The sequence below is a fragment of the Aethalodelphis obliquidens genome, unplaced genomic scaffold, assembly GCF_003676395.1.
Source record: "Aethalodelphis obliquidens isolate GAN/ISIS:26980383/991018 unplaced genomic scaffold, ASM367639v1 scaffold122, whole genome shotgun sequence".
Taxonomy (NCBI): domain Eukaryota; kingdom Metazoa; phylum Chordata; class Mammalia; order Artiodactyla; family Delphinidae; genus Aethalodelphis; species Aethalodelphis obliquidens.
In genome coordinates, this window is record NW_020838066.1 from 875,556 (window position 1) to 894,895 (window position 19,340).

The 19,340-nt window shown below is 58.4% G+C and overlaps 1 protein-coding gene across 2 annotated transcripts; it reads right to left on the reverse strand.

Moving 5' to 3' along the window:
• Nucleotides 1–7,938: 7,938 nt before the first annotated feature.
• On the reverse strand, nucleotides 7,939–19,115 carry NINJ1 (ninjurin 1). Of its 2 annotated transcripts, XM_027098339.1 has the most exons (5): nucleotides 18,734–19,115; nucleotides 11,116–11,130; nucleotides 10,675–10,900; nucleotides 9,692–9,854; nucleotides 7,939–8,531 (listed from the first exon to the last, which is right to left on the reverse strand). In XM_027098339.1, the coding sequence occupies exons 1-4, from the start codon at nucleotides 18,806–18,808 to the stop codon at nucleotides 9,700–9,702; spliced, it is 471 nt and encodes a 156-aa protein (XP_026954140.1). In that variant the 5' UTR covers nucleotides 18,809–19,115; the 3' UTR covers nucleotides 7,939–8,531; nucleotides 9,692–9,699. The 2 variants fall into 2 exon arrangements, with proteins under 2 accessions (XP_026954140.1, XP_026954141.1); XM_027098340.1 differs by lacking the exon at nucleotides 11,116–11,130 and having other exon boundaries at nucleotides 18,734–19,108.
• Between the last annotated feature and the right edge of the window lie 225 nt (nucleotides 19,116–19,340).

Consider the following 19,340-nt stretch of genomic DNA (forward strand, 5'->3'; position numbering starts at 1 on the left):
TGTCCCCCAGTGCCCACCTCCAGATATCCCCTGCCACGTGTTCCCCTTCCCTCCCTCCCTGGCCACCTTCCACTACTTCTCTCCAGAACTCCCTACCTTGAACCCCTCCTGCCATCCCCTGCCTGGGTGTTGTTGGTCCCCACACCTGCCCCTGCCCATCTTCCCTCCTTCCCCAGCCCTCAGCCTCAGGTGGCGAGGATGAGGATGGACAGGGCGCACTGGGCTGCTCTGTTACCCGAGCCCTGGGCCATGGAGGGGCGCCAACCAAATGCCTCATGATACCTAGTGCCAGCATGTGTTAATTTGATTCCTCTTAGCAGCCCCAGGAGGTGGGCTGCTGTCCCTGCTTTCCTGATGAAGAATCTAAGACTGAAAGGAGAGATCACTCAGCCAGGAAAGGGGGGAGACCCAGTGCATGAGGGGCTCCACCACCATCTTCATTCCCTTCCTGTGACATGTCCCAAGGAGATACCCCCTCCCCTATCATCCCCCTTGTCTCTGTCCAGTCACCAGAGCCAACACCCAGATCCTGGGCCCTCGTGGCCCCTCATACTACTACTATCTTGGAAATGGAGCCCCTCCCCCCGGGAGGTGATTACCCGCGCTTGGCGGGTCTGGGGAGGGTTCAGTTGACACAGATATGGTCAGAGCCTAGAAATGAACACAAAGTCTTGTCCCTGATCCCAGGTGGAGAGGAGGTTGAGACAGAAAAAAAAGAGTCCACAAAAACTTCTAGAACTTTTAGAGGTGAAAAATGTAATTGTGCCATCTGAAGTCTTGGGCTCTGACTCCTCACGCCCTCCCCCAACAGCCTGGGGTTTGGCCATACCCAGCACCTTGTCCTCAGAGCTGAGCCCCTGTATTTGTCTTGGGGACATGGGCCTGTCCCCTTGACCAGGGTGTTTGTACCTATTTGTCTCACCTGCCAGCCTCCGGCTCAGGATCTTGTCATGGGAATGTCCCTCGTGGACACAAGAGGGTGAGTGTACACGTCCAAGAGTGTGCTCTGCCTTTGGCTCTGGGGGCCCTGTGAGCCACGTCCCCAGTGCCTACTACCCTCCTGCAGGCTGTGGTTGTCTGGCACCTGTCTTTTATGTGGACCCCTGTCACCACCCTCATTACTGATGAGGGAGCGGAAGCTCAGAGCCCAGGACCGCACAGCTGCCAAGAGTGCCCTCCCCACACACGTACACGTGCACACACAGGCATACAAACATACATGCACACATACACGAAAAGTGTGCACATGCACACGTGCACGGTGCTCAGATACACACATGCACCGCACTAGGCATGGGCTGCCAGGGCCTGGGCCTGGCCCCTGATGGGCTCCTCTCCCCATTGCCCCCACCCTGTCAGCTCGTCCCTCTCCAGCCTCTTTGGGGAAACAGAAGTATGTTTGTCAACCCAAGAATCATCATGAGCTTGCATTTTCCATAGGGGGTTTCCGGAGGAACCCACAGCCTGACTCCAGGAACGACACTACCATTGGGGCCCCAGGAGGGGTTCCACTCCCAGGTTTTAGTCTCTCAGAGCATGTGGGAAGGAAACAAGATGGGAGGCAGAGGAATCAGCTTCAGGACATGGTCTCTGGCTGATTCATTCAGCCAGCTCGTGAGCTAGTTCACTCATTTGCATGCCCAGCCATTAAAGTGAGGGCCAGGGCAAGGGAGAGCCAGGCATAGGAGCTCTCCTTTCTGCCCTGAAGCCTGGGACAGTGCAGCTTCCCACTCGCTCCTCCACCTCTGCACTGCAGGCTGTGGGTGTGTGTCTCCGAATTCTGAGCCTTAGTTTACCCATCTGTAAAAAGGGACACAACCTTGGGACCTGTCCTTGAGCATGGATATCCTAGGCTGGATAGCACTGTTCCAAGTACTGTTCTCTGGAAATTGCTTCATGAATTTACCACTTTGCTGGAAGGCATGGCTAATGCATGTTCTCTCTGGGACAGACTCCCATTGGGTGAAAGGAGTGCAGTTGTCTGTGCTCAGTGGGGAGGACACAGGTGCCACCCTGAGCTGAATGGGCTGAACGGATCCCCCAATGGCTGCGCACCACGTGAAGGTTCCTCTTGATCTTGTTCAGGGTCCAGGGTTAGGGATGCTGTGAACGTGCCCACTCCCTTCCAGCCTCCTCAGGGCTGTGAATGTGCACCGCACTCCAGGTCTCTTGCAGACAGTTCCCCATGTAAACTGGCTCTTATTGCTGCAGAGACACTGGAGGCCACCTTCCCGATTGGCCAGCCAGACCGGGGGACTAGTCCCTGCACCTGCTCCAGACTCTGAGCTCAGAAGGTGGCAGGGGTTCTCGAGGTCAGCAGACCCCTGAGGCCCAGCCCAGCATGTCCTGTCCAGTCTGTAGCCCCTCCATCCATTGTGAGCGAGCAGGATTCTGATTCTGAGGGTAATTGCTTCCTGGGCAGATGCCTGGGGTATTCTTGTTTTTTGGTTTTTGTTTTTGTTTCTTGCGGTACGCGGACCTCTCACTGTTGTGGCCTCTCCCGTTGCGGAGCACGGGCTCCGGACGCACAGGCTCAGCGGCCATGGCTCACGGGCCCAGCCGCTCCGCAGCATGTGGGATCTTCCCGGACCGGGGCACGAACCCGTGTCCCCTGCATCGGCAGGCAGACTCTCAACCACTGCGCCACCAGGGAAGCCCGCCTGGGGTATTCTTGATGCTTGTCCTGCTCTCTGACAGACACGCTTGGGTAACAGTGACACATGCCTGGTGAAAGTGACAGACACAAACTAGGTAAAGGGCACTACTGGGTGAAGGTGACAGACGCCTGACTGTAGGTGGGTAAAAGTAAATGAGGCCACTGTGTGAAGGGTGCAGGCAAAGCAAACACTGAATAAGCCAGTGCCTTGATCTCAGCCTTCCAACCCCCTGAAATAAATGTTTATACAGCACCCAGTCTGTGGCCTGTTATAGCAGCCCCGAACTAAGACAGCACCTTTGAGGGAACATCCCAGAGACAGGCCCCGCAGGCCTATGGCAGGGAAGTCCTGGGTACTGTCCACCCCCCGAGACCTGTGAGACCCTGTGGCAGGGTTCCATCCCCTGAGTGGGGGGTGGTGAGTGCCTGTCCCAGGTCTCAGGACCCGTCTGGTGAGCTGTGACAGTCCAGGACACCTATTCCCTTGGCTCGAGCTGGGCTACTTCTTGTGACTGCTGACTTTCTCCTTCCATCCATGACCTACCAAGGCCTTGCCCTGGAGGTCCAAAGCAGCCCCCGAGCTCAGGCTGTTCTTGGACCCTTCTGTGGATCCCCGCCTCGACGGCCCCTTCCCCGACTGTGCCTGGACTCCGTGCCTGCAGCTGAAGTCTGCGACAACAGCCCAGACCAGCAGCCAGGCCCCTCTGCCATCTGCCTGCCCCTGGCTGGTTGCTGCCATACAATGCCTGCACTCCTGGGCTGGGACTGAGGGAGGTAGAACAATGGGGCATCCATGTCTAGGCACAGTACCTCCCCGCATGAGGCCACGCCCTGCCAACCACCTTGTCAGTCAGTGACCATGACATGGAATGCATTAAGTCCATCAGGGTGTGAAAGGCACCATGGGCCACAGTCTCCCCTGCTGGCCCCCTGACCCTCTGTCCCCCGTCCCCACCTCCATACCTCAACAACTGGAACTGACCATGATCCATGCCTCTGCACCTTTGCACATGCTCTTCCCTCAGCAGGAACACTTTACTAACCATCCGCCCTCCACCCCCCATCTACTCAACCTGGGTCTTTGGTAAAATGCCATCTCTATCAGGAAAGTCCCCCAAAAACTCTAGTAAGAAAAGAGTAGTTCCTCATCCTGGCTATCACAGTGCTGGGATGACTGTCCCATCTCCAGTCTGCCTGGGGTGGGGAAGAACCCCCATGTGTAGGGAGAGGAATGAGGGAGGGTGTGAGGAGTATGGGAGGGACGGAAGTGATGCGGGCATTTGGGAGAAGTGTGTCTGTGAAGAAGGAGGTGTGTGTGTGAAGAGTAGTGGACCTGTGATGGAGGGAGTTAGGGCCCTAGATACTCTTGCCAGAGTGATGTGGTTCAGGCCGGGTGAGGTCACAGGCTGGTGTTTGTGGAACCAGAAATGCAACTGCAATTTGCACAATGCAGGGTTTCCCTCTGGGGAGAGGGCACAGGGTTCAGGTGTGGGTGCTGACACTGTTGGAATCCGGGGTTGTTATATCCAGTTCCCGCCAGGTCAGTGCTCTGTGGACTAACTCAGAGAAGATACTGCTCACCCTGTGCCCCCAAAACCTCTGCATAAACCCCAGGCCTGACCAAGCGCTGGGTCAGGTCCCTGCTGTATGGGCTCTGGGACCCCAGTCTTGTAGACTGGATGGGGGATTGGGAGCACGGAGCAGGGGCCCTTCCTCATCACTGGCCACGTGGCAGCTGGGACCTCAATTCTCATTCCACCTGGAGGCAGGACTGGAGCCCCGTCTCCCCTCTGAGGACACCAAGGGCTGGGGCAGGGCCTAGGGGGCTGCCATGGGGCATGTCCCCTGGGCCACACACAGGTCCAGCAGCTTAGCTTAGTTTCCCATGAAATAAATACTTGAGAGAAAGGGAAGAAAAATGTTAAAACATTCAGCTCCTTGATTTTTATAAATAATGTGGTGAGAAAAGAGGAACTAAGTTCAATTAAAGGCAGGTGGGAGAGAAGGTGCCTGAGAGAGAGGGGAGGGAAATGGGTAGGTGGGTGTGGCAGGTGTGGGAAGGAGGAAGGACCCAATCCTGCAGCAAAAGTCCACCTTCTTGGTCCACTGGCCCCCATCCCATCCTGGCCTACCTTCCTCAGAGCCCCCCGACTTACCCTGTCCTCCCCCCACCCAGGTCAAGTGGGCCATGGCCTTGAAGGGTGGACAGTGGGGATGGAGAGTCAGGGAAGGAGAACCTGTAGAGTGAAATGGACCTAGAATACTCCCAGGGTTTGAGCCAGGCAGGAATAAACTGTGGTGTCCTTGGACATATGCAGGGGACATGAGAAATGAGGAGACAAGAACAAGGGTTCCCGGAGGGACAGAGGGGTCCTGTTTGGGCTTCCACTGGCACAGAGCTACTTCCTCATCTGGTGACTCTGCCAGGGGTGACCTGGGGATGACTCATCTATCCCTACCCCTATCTATCATCTATCTGTCTATCTATCATCTATCTATCTATCTATAATCATCATCTATCCATCTGTCCATCAATCTATCATCTTTTTGTCATCCATCCATCCATCAGTCATCATCTATCTTTTACAGTAAGAAGGTTACGCACACAGTCCCCCCAGAGCTTGCTCAACAAGCTCTGCATGACTGCCCCCTCCCCTGCACTGACCACCCCACACTCCTTCAAGGCCAGCCCCAGCTCACGTGGCCTCAGGGCTCGTGCACCACAGCCTGTCTTTTCCTGGGGCTCCCTCCCAGTCCTGGGTCCCAGAGCATCGGTCTTGAGAGCTCCCCGGCTCTTGACTTCCCTGTGTGTCCCTCTGTGGAGTCCCCCAACTTGGCACGTATGTTTCCTTGCTTCTTACTCCTTAAGGGTCTCTGCCATCCCCAGGGAGGGCAGAGAAGTGTCCCCGGGTGGGGCAGCTGCATGGTAGGGCAGAGGGGGTAGTTAACAAGCAGTGGATGTGTTAGGGTCTCGGAGGACTCCCTGAGGGTTGTCACACCCCCCTGGGTCTGGCTTGGCCCTGACTCGCCCTCTGGGCCTCGGTTTTCTGTCCATCCCTTGGCCACTGTGACACATGCACAGGGCTCGGAACTCGAGGAGGAGTGAATCTATTGCAGATGTTTACTAAGTACCTACTGTATGTCAGACACAGTGCTGGGGACATAGGCTGTGGGTGGTTGCAACCAGTGGGAGAGCCAGGTCAGACCAAATAGAAGTGCAAGTATGAGTAGGGGTCCACCTCCTCCCCCAGCTCAGGCAGAGCTCCCTCAGCCTTCAGGGAGATGGTGGGCAGGACCCTCCTTCTCAGGGAGCAGCCCTGGTCTTGGGCCAGACGGTGCAGGGGTAGTCAGGGCTCAGATATGGGCCCCAGGGGGACACTGTGGGCAGTGACGCTAGCCAATGGCCCCAAAGGCAGAGTAAACCCAAATGGCCCACCATGACAGTGACCAGCAGTGGTGGTCAGGAGGGCCAGTGGGGAAGACCTCAGGGCACAGCCCTGACCCGAGAGAGCAGCAGCACGTGCCATGGGCCTAAGACAGGAAGACATCTAGAGTGAGGGTCAGGGGGCCAGAACTGTAGAGGCATGAGCCTGGGTGCTGGTGGGGGGGTCAGGTGGGGGGGGCAGTCATGTGTACCTGTTGGGGCAGCAGCTGGGGTAGGGGCTGTAGGGGGCTGGGATGCACAGACCCACCCACTGTCATGCCCTGTCCCCAGTGCCCGTAGCACCCGTGGAGGCCAGCCTGGCTTGGTGACCTGGGACCCAGTCCAGCCATCTGGGGCTTAACCTCTCTGGCCACATCTGGGCCAGCTTCCTGTCCTGGCCAAAGGAGGAACTAGGCCATCTGTTGGCCATGTCCATGGTCCACACAGGCTGGCATCCGTCTGGTGTGGCTGCCAGCCAGCCCACACCACAAGCCACAGACTGCTCCAGGCTATACCAGGCACGTGGTGCTGGGCAGCATCCACTTGTGCTGGGCCCTGGGCAGGGTTGGACCTGGGGGCATGGGCCCGGACACCATCCTGGACCCACCATGAGGGCCAGGTGGTAGGGAAGGTTCACAGCCAGGAGCCTGACCTCTGCTGCTTCCTGGCAATAACAAGACAGCCAAGGTAAGATGTGCTCATAGTGAGCGGCAGGAGAGGTGGTCCTCTGTACCACTTGCTCCCTGGGCCCAGCCACCTGCACAGCTCTGCATCTGACCCCTCTGGCTGGGGTGGCCCCAGGTTCATTGGATCCTCTGGGAACATGTGTCCACCCACTGCCTACCTGCTGGTCTTGCTTCTTCATGGACCTCATCCCATATGTGGATCACCTTTAAAAACCTTCTTTATGGGACATTCAGACACTCAGAAGAGCAGAGAGCTGGCCCCGTGGCCCCAGCTCTGCAGCCACTAGCACTTTCAATCTTATTTCATCCATTTCCCTATGTTTTTTCCTGGATTATTTATTTAAAGTAAAGCCCAGGATTAGATCATCTCATCCAGAAGCACTCCTGTTTATCAATCACTTTGTGCAGAGTTGAATTTTCAGCCCTACAGAAGAGTCTGTGGGGTCACCTGAATGTCTTAAGGGAACAAGGTGTTGGAGCTGCCCCAGGCTCAGAGTGGAGAGGGCAAGAGAAGTGATGGGGGAGGGGCCTTGGGAGCTCCTGGGGGCTGCATCCCCACCCGGGGCTCCAGTTGCTTGGAGGGGATTCTCAGGTATCTCACCTAGAGAGGACCAAGTAAGAGCATTGCTGCCTCAAGGAGATGAGGGGGTGGGGCCAGCAGGCGTCAGAAAGGAGGTGACAAGGGGGCAGAGAGTGAGGGCTCAGGCCCTAGAAGCCACAGGGTGGACTGAGGGAGCTGGAGGGCCCAGCCAGGTGAGATGTGGCCCCAAGGTCCCCCCGAGACAGCACCTGGCCCTTGTTGGTGCCTCTGCAGGGTCGAGGCTTGCTTAGCACCAGCCCCACTCTCCTCAGTCCCCTTGGCCCAATTGACCAGCAGTGCCCAGCACCGCCACAAGGTGAGCCAGTACTGTGGGTGCAGAAGGGACCTGTGTGGGCATGCAAACTGCAGGAAATGTGGGAGTGCTGGAACTTTCCGTGAGGGTCTGGTCAGGGGTCACCAGTCCCCGAGGACACATGGGGGTGATGTCTGGAGGTGCCAACAGAGGCTGCTCCCCACAAAGGTCACAGGCTTGTGGGGAGAGAGAGAGGAGGCCTGCACAGGCTGGTGCTCTGAGGGGCACGGTGCACAGCACCCAGGCCTGGGGGAGGGGAGGATGGCACTGGGAGCCACATGAGGAGGAGCATCAGCTTTACTGGTTACTTGTACTTAGAAAAGTGGGGGCTCAGACCGCCAAGGAGGGGTAGGGCCCTGCCGAGTCACTGCTGGTAGAGGGTGTGAGGCCTGAGTCAGTGGCCACGGTGGGGGTCCCACGGGGTCTCTGGTGGTCTACGGTCCTGGGTCAGGAAGTGCAGAGGTCATGGGTCACTCAGGGTGGGCAGCACACAAGGCCAGGACACTGCTGCACTGGCAGAGGGCAGGCGCCTCCTCATCCCTCTGGAAATGTCCTGAGACGGCGCCAGCCTCTTGTCCCCCCATCCTTGCGCCTGCTGCATGTCCACGGCAGCGATGACCCTTGCTGAGGACTCTACAGTTCTGTCTTCTGGGCCTCACCGCGCCATGCTCCAGGAGGAGGAGCAGCTGAGGATGGGGCAGGCCCTGTGCTGGCCAGAGTGGCCTGACCGTGGGTGGCCTGCTTGGATGCAGTCCAGTGGGGCCAGCCTGGGCTGTGGCGGTTTGGGGGAATGCGCGCACAGGAGGGTGGGCCTCAAGGGCAAGGCGCCTCCTGGGTTTAGGCAGCTGCGGCCAGGCACGATCCGGGGGCATCTGCAAAGAAGGGAGAGGAGAGGCATGAGGGTCGCCAAGGCCAGAGGGGCCTCCAGTTCTGTTCTGGTGACCCTGCCTCAGTGTTGTGTCTGGCAACCAGCCCACAAATGTTGGGGTCACTCCGACTCCGGAATCAGACAGCCCAATTCTGACCTGGGAGAGCCCCAGTTTCCCCTCCTGGGTCACTGTCAGGATTTAAAAGCCTGGTCCCAGCACGCTCTGATAGGGGCCCTCTGAGAGCATGGGCCGGCGGGTGGACATGTGCCGTGGGGCCCACAAGGTCTCCTTGCTAGGCTGATGCTTGGGGAGAGTCAGGACTGTGTCTGGGGCACACAAGCAGGTGATTAATAAGTGGCCCTGTCATCATGCAATGAGTGAGGGAGCAGGCTGGCATCCAGAGGCCTCCACGGGGGACAGACTTAACAACAAACTGGAGCCAGCAGCTGGGCAGTGAATCAGATGCCAGGTGGGGCCAATAGCAATGGCATGGGCAAGTGGAGGCCAGGTGCTCACAATGGGGCCACACCAAGGCCCTGCTCCCAGCATCTCACGGCATCGTCCACTTGGTCAATGTGTAAGGTTTTCTAGTATGCCCCTGACACATAGGTGCTTGCTGTGTAGGGACAGTCTCCTGTCCACTCTGCTGTGCTAGTGGATGGACAGTTGTCTGTTTGTGGCACCCACCTCTCCTCTGGGGCAGGCCCGAGGACTGCTGGACCCAAGGGTGGGTGGACCTGTGTTGTGCAGCCCTGGCCAGGGCTCCAGACTCTGGACACATGACACATGCCAGACCCACTGACCTTCTGCATCTGCCCTCATGACAATCAGGGTTGCCTGTGTCTGAGGCCCTATAGTAGGGGCTTGCTGAATGTGTTATGAGGGTCCCTCCACTCCCTTGTGGCTCCTGCTCCCAAGTGGGGTGACCCTGGGCAGGCGCTGGGTCTCTCTGAGCGAGGACAGTGGGCTGAGTGTGGTGTGGGGTTGCACACGGCCAGGGGCGCCCACCCTGCAAGGCCCAGGTGAGGGCAGACGCAGTCACAGGGGCTCTGCATGAAAGACCCTGAGTCCCCCATGCTGGGTCGGTGGCCCAGTGGGGTGAGTGGGTGGGCTCGTGGTGGAGCCACGTGTAGACCCTGCCGGGGTCGGCCCTGACAGCTCACCCGAGCCCCTACTGCCGGGGTGCCATGTCCATCGTGGGCTTCTGGACGCCAAAGGCAGTGATGAAGATGTTGACCACGACGATGATGAAGACCAGGCCGGTGGCCAGATTGTTGAGGAAGTCCAGCTTGGCATGCTTGGCAGGGTTGTTGAGGTCATACCTGACTGTGGGCGAGAGGGAGCAGACACTGCCCAGGGCTGTGCAACACCAAGGGGCCCTCTTCTGTCCCCAAGAGAGAGACATGGCTGCCTTAATACATTACAGACAGTGGGCTCTGGCCTGGGCAGTCTGGTATCTGTGGCCTAACCACTGCACTCCCCCTTGTTCAGTGAACAGAAGCTCAGAGGGGCCTGGTGCCTGGTCACGAAGTGGAAGGCATGGAGGCCCAGGCCCAGGCTTGGATTTTAAGGCACAATGTGCCGAACGTGCACAGGCAAGCACTTTTCTGAGTGCTGGTGCAATGATAATCTAGCCATCCTCACACCTACCCAAGGCTGTCCTTATGTCCACTTTCTAGGCAAGGAAACAGAGGTCCAAGAGGTCGTGTGACCTGCCTGAGGTCACACAGCCAGGCAGCGGTTGTGGGGAGCCCAAAGCTCTTGCTGCTCTTAGCCCTGACCCTCACCTTGGGGGCAGGACTACCACCTAGTCCCTACGGACCGCCATAAGGTCTAGAGGGTACACAGTAGGTGCCCAGTACATATCAACTCTTAGTATAGTTATGACACTTTCCTGTGTCCTCAGCTTGGGTGAGTGGAAAGATGGAGACATGGGGTCCCTCTTGGGGCCACGGTGGGAGCTACATTTTGGACTACGTGCCTAGTGAGAAGGGCCAGGGCTCCCGTGCAGCTCTGTGAGGGCCTGGAAAACACTCAGTGGGGTAAGTGACGCATCCCAAGGTGCGTGCAGGCAGAATCAGCTGACCGTGGGGCAGGGGTACCCCAGGGCCCTCCCACTGCTGGGGCCCCCTGCCCAGGCACGCACCAAGGAAGATGAGCAGCACGCCCACACCAATCTGCAGCATGAGGGAGACGGAGATGAGGACCACCAGGGGGATGAAGAAGGCGAATCCAGGGCCCTGCTCGACGACAGCCTTCAGCTGGGAGGCGTTGGCCAACAGCAGTGCGATGTCCAGCATGCTCTCGGCCGCACTCTTCTTATTGGCATAATGGTTCATGTTGATGGGCTGGTTCCTGCCCCAGCGGGGTGGCTGCAGGGAGGGGGGCGGTCAGCCTGGGCTCTGCGGCAGGGGGCTGCAGGCCTGGGCCCACCCTGGTGTCCCCCCCTTTGAGCCTGGTCTCCTTCCCAGGGATGTGGGGGTTGATCGGATCAGCAGGTGAGGGCCCAGATAAGGGCTCGAAAGGGAAGTGCTTATTAATAGAACAAGAGGCCCAGAGAAGGCTGTGCAGCCCCTGCAAGACCCACCCTAGGAATCAAGTCCTGGAAGAGAAAGGAAACAAAACACAACCTTAGCACACACTCTGGTGTTAGATGGGAAAATGCCGCCAACTGTCTGCCTGCCATGGGCGGGGCCGTCTGGCAGCCTCCCCTGCATGCCCCTGCCTGCCCTCCTCTCCAGGAGGTGACTGGTGCCAGGGCGGGAAGTGACATGACGGCATCTGGATTCCAGATCCCTGCATACTCGCCCAGACCTGAAACAAGTCTTCCTGGGATGGCCGATCCACCCAGGCCATCTCCCAGCTGTGCAGGCACACAGCAGGTGCTCAACAGATGCCTCAGCATTCTACAATGCAACGGAGCTTAGCTTCTTCCTTAATTTTTATTCAAAAAATTTTTAAAACCACTTTACTGAGGTGTGATTGACACACAAAAACTGTACCTAATAAACGTGAACAACTTGAAGAGTTTGGAGCTAAGTGTGTACCGTGGCACCATCGCCACATCCAGGCCACCACACATCCAGAGTCTTCTCCTGACCCTTTATTATTAGTATTTGTGATAACACTAATATCACCCTTAGAGTGCTGTACTGGTCACGACATGCTGCACAGTGGATCTCCAGGGCTCATTCTGCCTTCATGTTCACATTGATAAAACAGGAACACAAGTTCTGATAACTTCCCTCACTTCTGCCTGAGAACATCCCCAGTCCTCAAGGCCAGGGCCCCTGTCCCTCCCAAGGGCCCTCCATGCCCCAGGGCCCCACCCAGAGCTGACTCCCCCTGTAGGATAGGCTCTTCTGTCCCAGGGCAGGAGCGGGGAGGGTAGTTAGGCAGGAGAAGGTCTGCCTCCGAGGCTGGAGTCCAGGCCACAAAGACCCCTCCCAGGACTGGAGTTTACCTCTTGGGGCGGCTGTTTCACTCGAAGCCAGCTCTAAGCTGCCAGGCCTCCTCTTTGTATCCAGCCCATCTGCTCTCCTCAAGCTGCCCCTGGCCAGGCCCCTCCCCAACCTCCCAGGACAAATCTGTACCCCTCAGCCCTGGCCACTTGTCCACAGGAATCCCTGAGCCACAAGGCCTCCTGGGGCCATTCAGATCTTGTTTCTAGAGTCATGAAAGAGGCAGGGATGGGAGGTGGGGGTTCTGGGGAGGGCAAGCCTCTACCTTCTGCAGCTGGAGATATTTCACCATGTAAATTACAGAACTACAGAAGGGCGGGGTCATCATTTTTACATTATGTCTTTTAAATTTAATCTAGAATAACATGCCCAGGAGGGAGGACAGGAACGTAGGCGGCTCTGCTATGTCCTGCTTTCCCTCAGTGTCAGTTGTTCTTAAGTAGCAAATCTACCTGGTTTAAAATTCTAGACCCAAGAGCCCCCAGGGAAAGCCTCCTCCACTGGACCCAGGGCCCTGGCCTGCTCTTTGGGAAATTCCATGTGCAGCCTGAGGTCTCCTCTTTCTTTCTTCAACTCTCCCCTTTGCCTCTCCATGCCAGGCCTACAGCTGCACTCACATCTGGGTGGGCCACACCCCTAGACCAAGAACACCCAAGGCACACCACTCCTCCCCAGGGTCTGTGCCCTCCCCCCCAAAAGCACCAGGCTGTCTCCCAGCTCTGCTCTTGCAAAGCGGCCCATCTGGCCATGCTTCACCATGTGTGTGCTCCTCTGGGTGTGGGCATCCTGGAGACACTGGCCCGCTGGCCATGTGCCCCTATGTTTCATAAACCAGAAGTGCCAAAATGTCTTCCACACACACGTAAGTACCCAATACACATCTACACACAAGCACAATACATATATGTGTGTAAGCACACACAAACATGTATACACAGTACACATGCACAAACACAGATGAGCACACATGCAGACGCATGTATACACACATATACAATACATATGTATATATGCATTAACAAACACACATACACACACATATGTACACATCCAGGCTAACTGTGGAGGCTTCTGAGGAGGAGGGAGAATTCCTTTTTATTCTGAGCTCTCTTGAACTGTTGAAATATTTTATGTCCATGCAGCCACATGCACATTCAAATACAGAATGACACCATCAGCAGCAGTGCCCCCAGCACAGGGCGCCTGTGCCCCGCTGTCCTCCATCTTGGGTGCCCAGGGCACAGCCCATCATCTTACTCACCCTTTAGCTAGGTGCTTTCCACCAGGGAGTCCCCCGTCCTCACGCCCCATTTACCAAGGGTAAACTGAGGCTATATGGGGAGGAACCTTGTCCAAAGCCAATAGCAAGTGAGGGTTGCACTGGGATTTGAACCCAGGTCCCAGGGCTCAGAAGCCCTGAGAGCTGACATGACAGTCCCCTTGGGGCCTGCAGTGGGGGTCTGGGGTCTGGGTCATCTGTGAGCCTGAGTGCTCAGAAGTCCCCAGCCCCTGGCTCTAGCTGAGTGACCTCAGGACAGCCAGGCCCCTCTGGGGTTCAGTCTCCCATGTGTGCAACAGGGCCACGGAGCAAACATGCCAGGAGGTTCTGGGGGATCTGGCCACTGTCTCAGGGTCCCAGTAAGGAAGCAAGGGCCCCAGGCCATGTGCCCCTCATGATACAGGGCACTTCCTGCCCATACGGCCATCTGCTTCCTGTTCAACCTGTGCAGTGATAAGGAGTGCTGGCCAGAGGCTGCAGGCCAGGGGGCTGGTGAGGGGAGCTCTGGTCAAGCCCCAGCTCACTATAGCCTGGCAGTGTAGCCTTGACAACACGCTCCCCCTCACTGGGCCTCAGTTTCCCCATTTGTACACCCCAGGCCACAGTCTGGGAAGCTCTACAACCTACCAAGTGCCCCCACTAACACTGAGAAAGAGCACTGTTCTCCCATTCTATAGAGTGGGAGACTAAGGCTCAGGGGGGCTCACCCAGGGCTACTGTGAGGGAGGGGCAGATCAGAATTTGAACCAGCCTCTCCACCTCAAAGCTTAGGGCCATGCAGGACATGGCACAGCTTCATGTCCACCCTGGTCAGAGAGCCCAGGAGGTTTGTGTGGTAGGGGCTTGGGTGGGGAGGAGGCTGCAGGGCTGATCCGCTTCTCCCATGCCTGACCTCGTGTCCTAGGCCTTCTGCGGAGGGGCTTTGAGCTGTGGAGGGAGCTCTGGGCCCTAGAGGTGACTGCTGCACAGGTGAATCCCAGGGAGGCTGCTATCTTGAGAAGGTCACTGGGGCTGGGGGGGCGGTCAGAGCCCAACTCTCACAGGTGCAGAGCTCTATGGGCCTGGACAGCCCACCTGCCCACCCAGCTGCCAGAAGCCATGCTGGGACCCTCTCACCGAGACCCCTGCCCATGACCTGGGCAGTGCAGGGAACAAATACCCAGTTTAATGTGTCCCTAGGGCCAAGAGGACTTCCCTGAAACCTCAACGGCATCCCAGAAGCTGGGTAAGCTTGGGGCTGCCAGACTTTTTCCCCTAAAAGCCAGGAAGGAGCCTGTGGGGAGGGAGCTGACTTTGGCAGATGCCCACAGGGCTGGCTCCTTGAGCCCACTTTCTGTGGACAGAGGGTCTCATCCCAGCCATTGGTAGGCAGCTTGCAGGGACCCAGGCCACCTGGCCCAGGGTCACACTGCTGGGCAACCTCAGCTTGGACAGGGAGGGGAGTTGGGACAGAAGCAGGATTCAAAGCAGGTTTGTGGTACTCAGAGAACCCAGTTTCAGCACAATGCATCCTCCAGTCCACCCTGGGCTTGGATGGGCTGCCCGTGGCCTACAGCTGGGCCCAGGAGGTCTGGCCCACCCCCAGCCTCCTGCCTGTACACTCTCTGCTCCCCTGGGAGACAAGGGCAGGCCAGGGCCATGGCCCACTGAACCCCTGCAGGACCCCTCAGGGTTTTGGTTATGGACTTCCACCAATCCTTCCTGCCCCAACTCTGCCACTGACTCCAAACCCCATGTACAAGTATGGAACAAGGAGCCCACATGGGAATTCCTGCCCATGCTCCCAGAGCCCAATTGCATATCTGTAGAACCAAGCCCCCAATAAATCTATGAGGTTCATCAGCTACCCTGGGAGGAGCTGGGGTGTGGGCCTTCCATCAGCACCTATCCTTTATCATCTCCATATCCTGCCACACCACGGACCAACAGAATGACTGGTCTGTGCCTCAGTTTCCTCATCTATAAAATGGGCACATAAAGGGGAGTGAATGAAGGGCTCAGAGGCCCAGTGGCTGGTCAGAGCACAGCTGGTGCAGGGCAGGACTGGATGTTCCTCTTTCTCACCACCCAGGCTTCACCACTTTGAAAGGTTGCCTCCAAAATGAACTGTACCAATTTGTAATTAATTCCACTTAAAAAATCCATAACAAGGAAGAGAAAGTACTAGCCCCAGAAAATGCATGAGCTGAGTGAGACCCGGGGTGCACTGGAGGTCCAGCTCCAGATGCTGGGCTATCGCAGCCACTTCTGCATAAGGCCCCTCCCCTTGGACTCAGTGGGCAACAGTGGATGTGCGGGCTCTGGCGTCCTTGCCTCTGGCTGGGACCTCAGAACTGACTGAATAGGATCTGTTGGGACCTGGGGTGTCCCTTGTCTGACCCACTAGCGCGGGGCATAAGCTGTTATTGTGGCCACCACCCGGACTCAGCATGAAGCCACCTGCTCCAGGTCACACTGGCTTATTCCTGCACTGTCCCCACACCGTCTGCACCCAGCCAGCCCCGAGATGTCTCTTGCTCCATGTCTGAGTTCATGGCAGGAAGTTTCCTGGGGTGGGGGGCGGGGGGGTTCCCTGCTGCAGCTGGGCTGGGTTGGGCAGTCCCGTTTCCTGTGGACTCAGCAATGGCCAGCAGTAACCCCGCAGCCACATCAGGGCTGCCTTTTGGAACACGGCCAAGACCCCACCAGCCTCGGGATCTGCCAGGAGAGCAGAAATGAGAAAAAGAGCAAACTTGGGACTTCCCTGGAGGTCCAGCGGTTAAAACTCCATGCTTTCAATGCAGGGGGTATGGGTTCGATCCCTGGTTGGGGAACTAAGATCCCATATGTCGTGCAGCGCAGCCAAAAAAAAAGTTTAAGAGAAAAGGAGCAAACTTCCCCCAGCAGCTGAGGCTGTGCACGCACCCCTCCCTCCCAGGACTTGGCTTCCAAGCCCAAATGTGGCCCCAGGAGCCTCACTGCACCCTGTCCTGCCACCTCCGTGCTGTGTCCTCAGCTGGCTGTGGTCCCAGAGTCTGCTGCAGGGTCCAATGCAGCTGCCCCCTGAGATAAATCCCCGTGCATGACACAGTCAAGGACCACATTTATTTTCACAATAAAATTGATGTTTACTATTCCTGCTGCTGCCAGCCGAAAGTGAGTTGACTTAGTGAAGACTCCAACTCACTCCTGCGGGGCATCTGAGCAGACGGGCCTTGTGTGGAGGCCATAGGGATATGGGGCACGGGGAGGGGGACATCTGCAGAGCTCCCCCACCACCCTGGCCCGACAGGGCTCATCTGCCCATGGATTACACATATAACTCTTCCCTGAGCCCAGCCACCCTGGGAGGTGAGTGATCCTGCCCCACTTCACAGAGGAGGAAACTGAGGTTCAGAGAGGGTCTGCACTTGCCCAAGGCCGCATGGCAGGGCGTCTTGAGACTGATGGCGGCTCTGGGCCTGGGCCTCCCACTCAGTCCTCTTGCAGCCAAGGACATAGTGGTGACCCAGCCCACACACCCTGCTGTCTGGGGCTCTTGCTTAAGTGGGGACACATCTGAAGATCCTGGGTTTGCCCCTCCTCCCAGCAAGCCTTTCTACCCCTCCTCAAGCAGGAGCTTGGGGCTCAGATTCAGGGAGGGACCGCCGGGAGAGAAGGCTGTGGAAAAGCCAGGTGAGGTGCAGGGGGAGGGCCATGCCTGTCCACAGGGATTGCACCTGAGGGAAGGTGCTGCCCTTTCCAAACCCTGCCTGGGCTTCATCTTTGGGAGAGGGTCTTGTGTGGCAGGCAGGAATGTTAACAACGCTGTGTGCCCAGTTTCCTACAGCACTTCACACGCATTAGCCCATTTAATCCTCACCATAACCCTCTGAGGGAGGCACTACTCTCACCCCGTTTCACAAATGAGAAACTGAGACACAGAGTGATGTGCTCAAGAACACAGTGAGGCAGGTCCTGAGGGTGGGAAGGGGAAGGCGGAGGCTGGAGAGCAGTGTTGCGTGGGCCTGGGCCCCAGGCAGGGTGAGCAGAGCAGCCTTCAGTACTGACCATCTCTCCCAGAGCCTCCCTGCCTGTGACTGGAGCCACCCTGGAAGAATGTGTTCACGGTCACATGAGCTTCCAGCCCCTCCATGGCCTCCATAGCTGGCAAGGTCTGACCTCCCATACCACCTCCAGCTCCCCAGCTCCAATGTATTGATACTTGGTGGTCCAGCCCCTGGGCCTTTCTCTCACTGTTCCCCCTGCCTGGGATGCCCTTCCCAGGCATACCTGTACCCCATTCCAGTGCCAATGTCCCCACTGGTCAGGAAGCCTTCCTGACCCCACTCCCACCTGCCTTCAGAACCAACCCCTGGGAGTTCAGCACTTTGGCCGTGGCTTCTCCGTCTGGACCGGTCTCAGCTCTCAGACTGAGTGGTACAGGGCTGCAGCAACTGCAACTGGTCCCAAAGCCAATGAACGCAGTGATCCCTGAGCACACCCATCCTGCCTGCTGAGGGCCCGTTCCCCAGTCCAAGGCCTTGCTTGCCCCACATGTTCTCCCCCCATCCCCTAAACGTGGCCTGTTACTACAACATCGCCTAGGACTGGTCACCCACACCTGAGCAGGGCCAGTCTCTGCCTCAGTCAGGCGCACTTGGCCACCGTCCCTACCCCCATCCCCGGGGGGTCAGAAACTGACAGAACGTCCAAAGTCAACAAGTTGGGAGGGCCGTGCTCAGGACTGCGCTGTAAACAGAGGCCCTGGGGAAGTGCTAGTCCAAGGCAAAGCCAGTTAGGAACCGCTACTCTGGCCCTGCCAGTGGGACAGGACCCCAGGGTGGGAGGGTACCAGCTGTAATATGGGACCACTGCCAGGGCCTGCCCCATGCCCACAGTGCTTCCAGGCCAGCAGGGCAGGCTCTGAATAGAGCCTCTCGTGCGGGTGGAGAGAGGAGAGGGGCCACAGTGGCACCAAGTTCCCCATCAGGGCACGCACAAGACTGTGCGGTCTCCGTGGACACCGTGGGTGACGTAACTGTCTGCCCGCTGCTGGCCTGGGGCCCAGAAGTCGAGATCCACTCCGCCCAGTCCGGGCGCGCATCGAGCCGGCGGAGAGGCAAAGTTGGAGTGTGGTGTGGGAGCCGGGAACACAGGGGCCAGCGGGAAGTGGCGGGGGGAGGAGGGAAGGTGGCGCCCAGGCCCCTCGGCTGTGCAGCTCGGTGTGGGCGCTACCTGCCCCGGGCCACTTCCGGCATTTTGCCAACCGCCCCCGCCCCCGCTCACTTTCCGGGGTGGCTGGAGCCCCAGGGCCACCGCTGGGGCCCCCGACCGCGCGGGTAGGGGGCGGAACGCACGGGGCGTGGCGACCACCGCCACCCTCATTAAGGACGCGGCGCGCAGCTGGTCGGCGCCCATAGGTCCCTAGGGGCCGCTGGCGCCGGGCTCAGAGAAGGCGGGCATCGGCCAAGGTCGCAGAGCGCCACGGGGGTAGGGGTGCTTACCGAGGCGTCCGGGGAGCCAAGCGAGCCCGGGCGCACGTCGCCATTGAGCTCATACTCCTCGGGTCGCGAGTCCATGGTGCGGCGCTGGGTCAGCCTTGCTCCGGGCCTCAGGGCGGCCGGCGCCTCAGCCTTTGAGACCCTGCTGCGTACCCGCGCCCCCTCCCGTCGGCCCGCCCCCCGGCCCGCCCAGCGCACGCCACCGCCCTCAGACTCCGCCCCCAGGCCGGGGCTGGAGGCCTGGCTGGCTGGTCCTAGACTGCAGCTCTCCTTTCCAGCGTGGGCGGCAAGGGCCGCGGGATCCCGCGCTGCGTTTCGGCACTCTTAGGCCCCGGACCTCGCGTGTTCGTGGTAAAGTACGTCGCCCTCTGTGCTCCTGTCGTGGACACTTTTAATCCATAAAACGAGGACAAGAACCGGCCTTTCCCCGGCCGCTTCGCTAACTGCCGAACGCGCTGTGAAGGCGAAAGGGCGCTCCCGCGGGTGTGGGTTTTGTTTGTTTTTTTTTTTTAACGGGGTGAGGCTCACCCCGGGGGCCCCACTGCAGGTCTCGCCAACACATCGTCCGCCCCGCACCCGGAACCTGAGTCAACGAGTCGTGTGGGTCTCA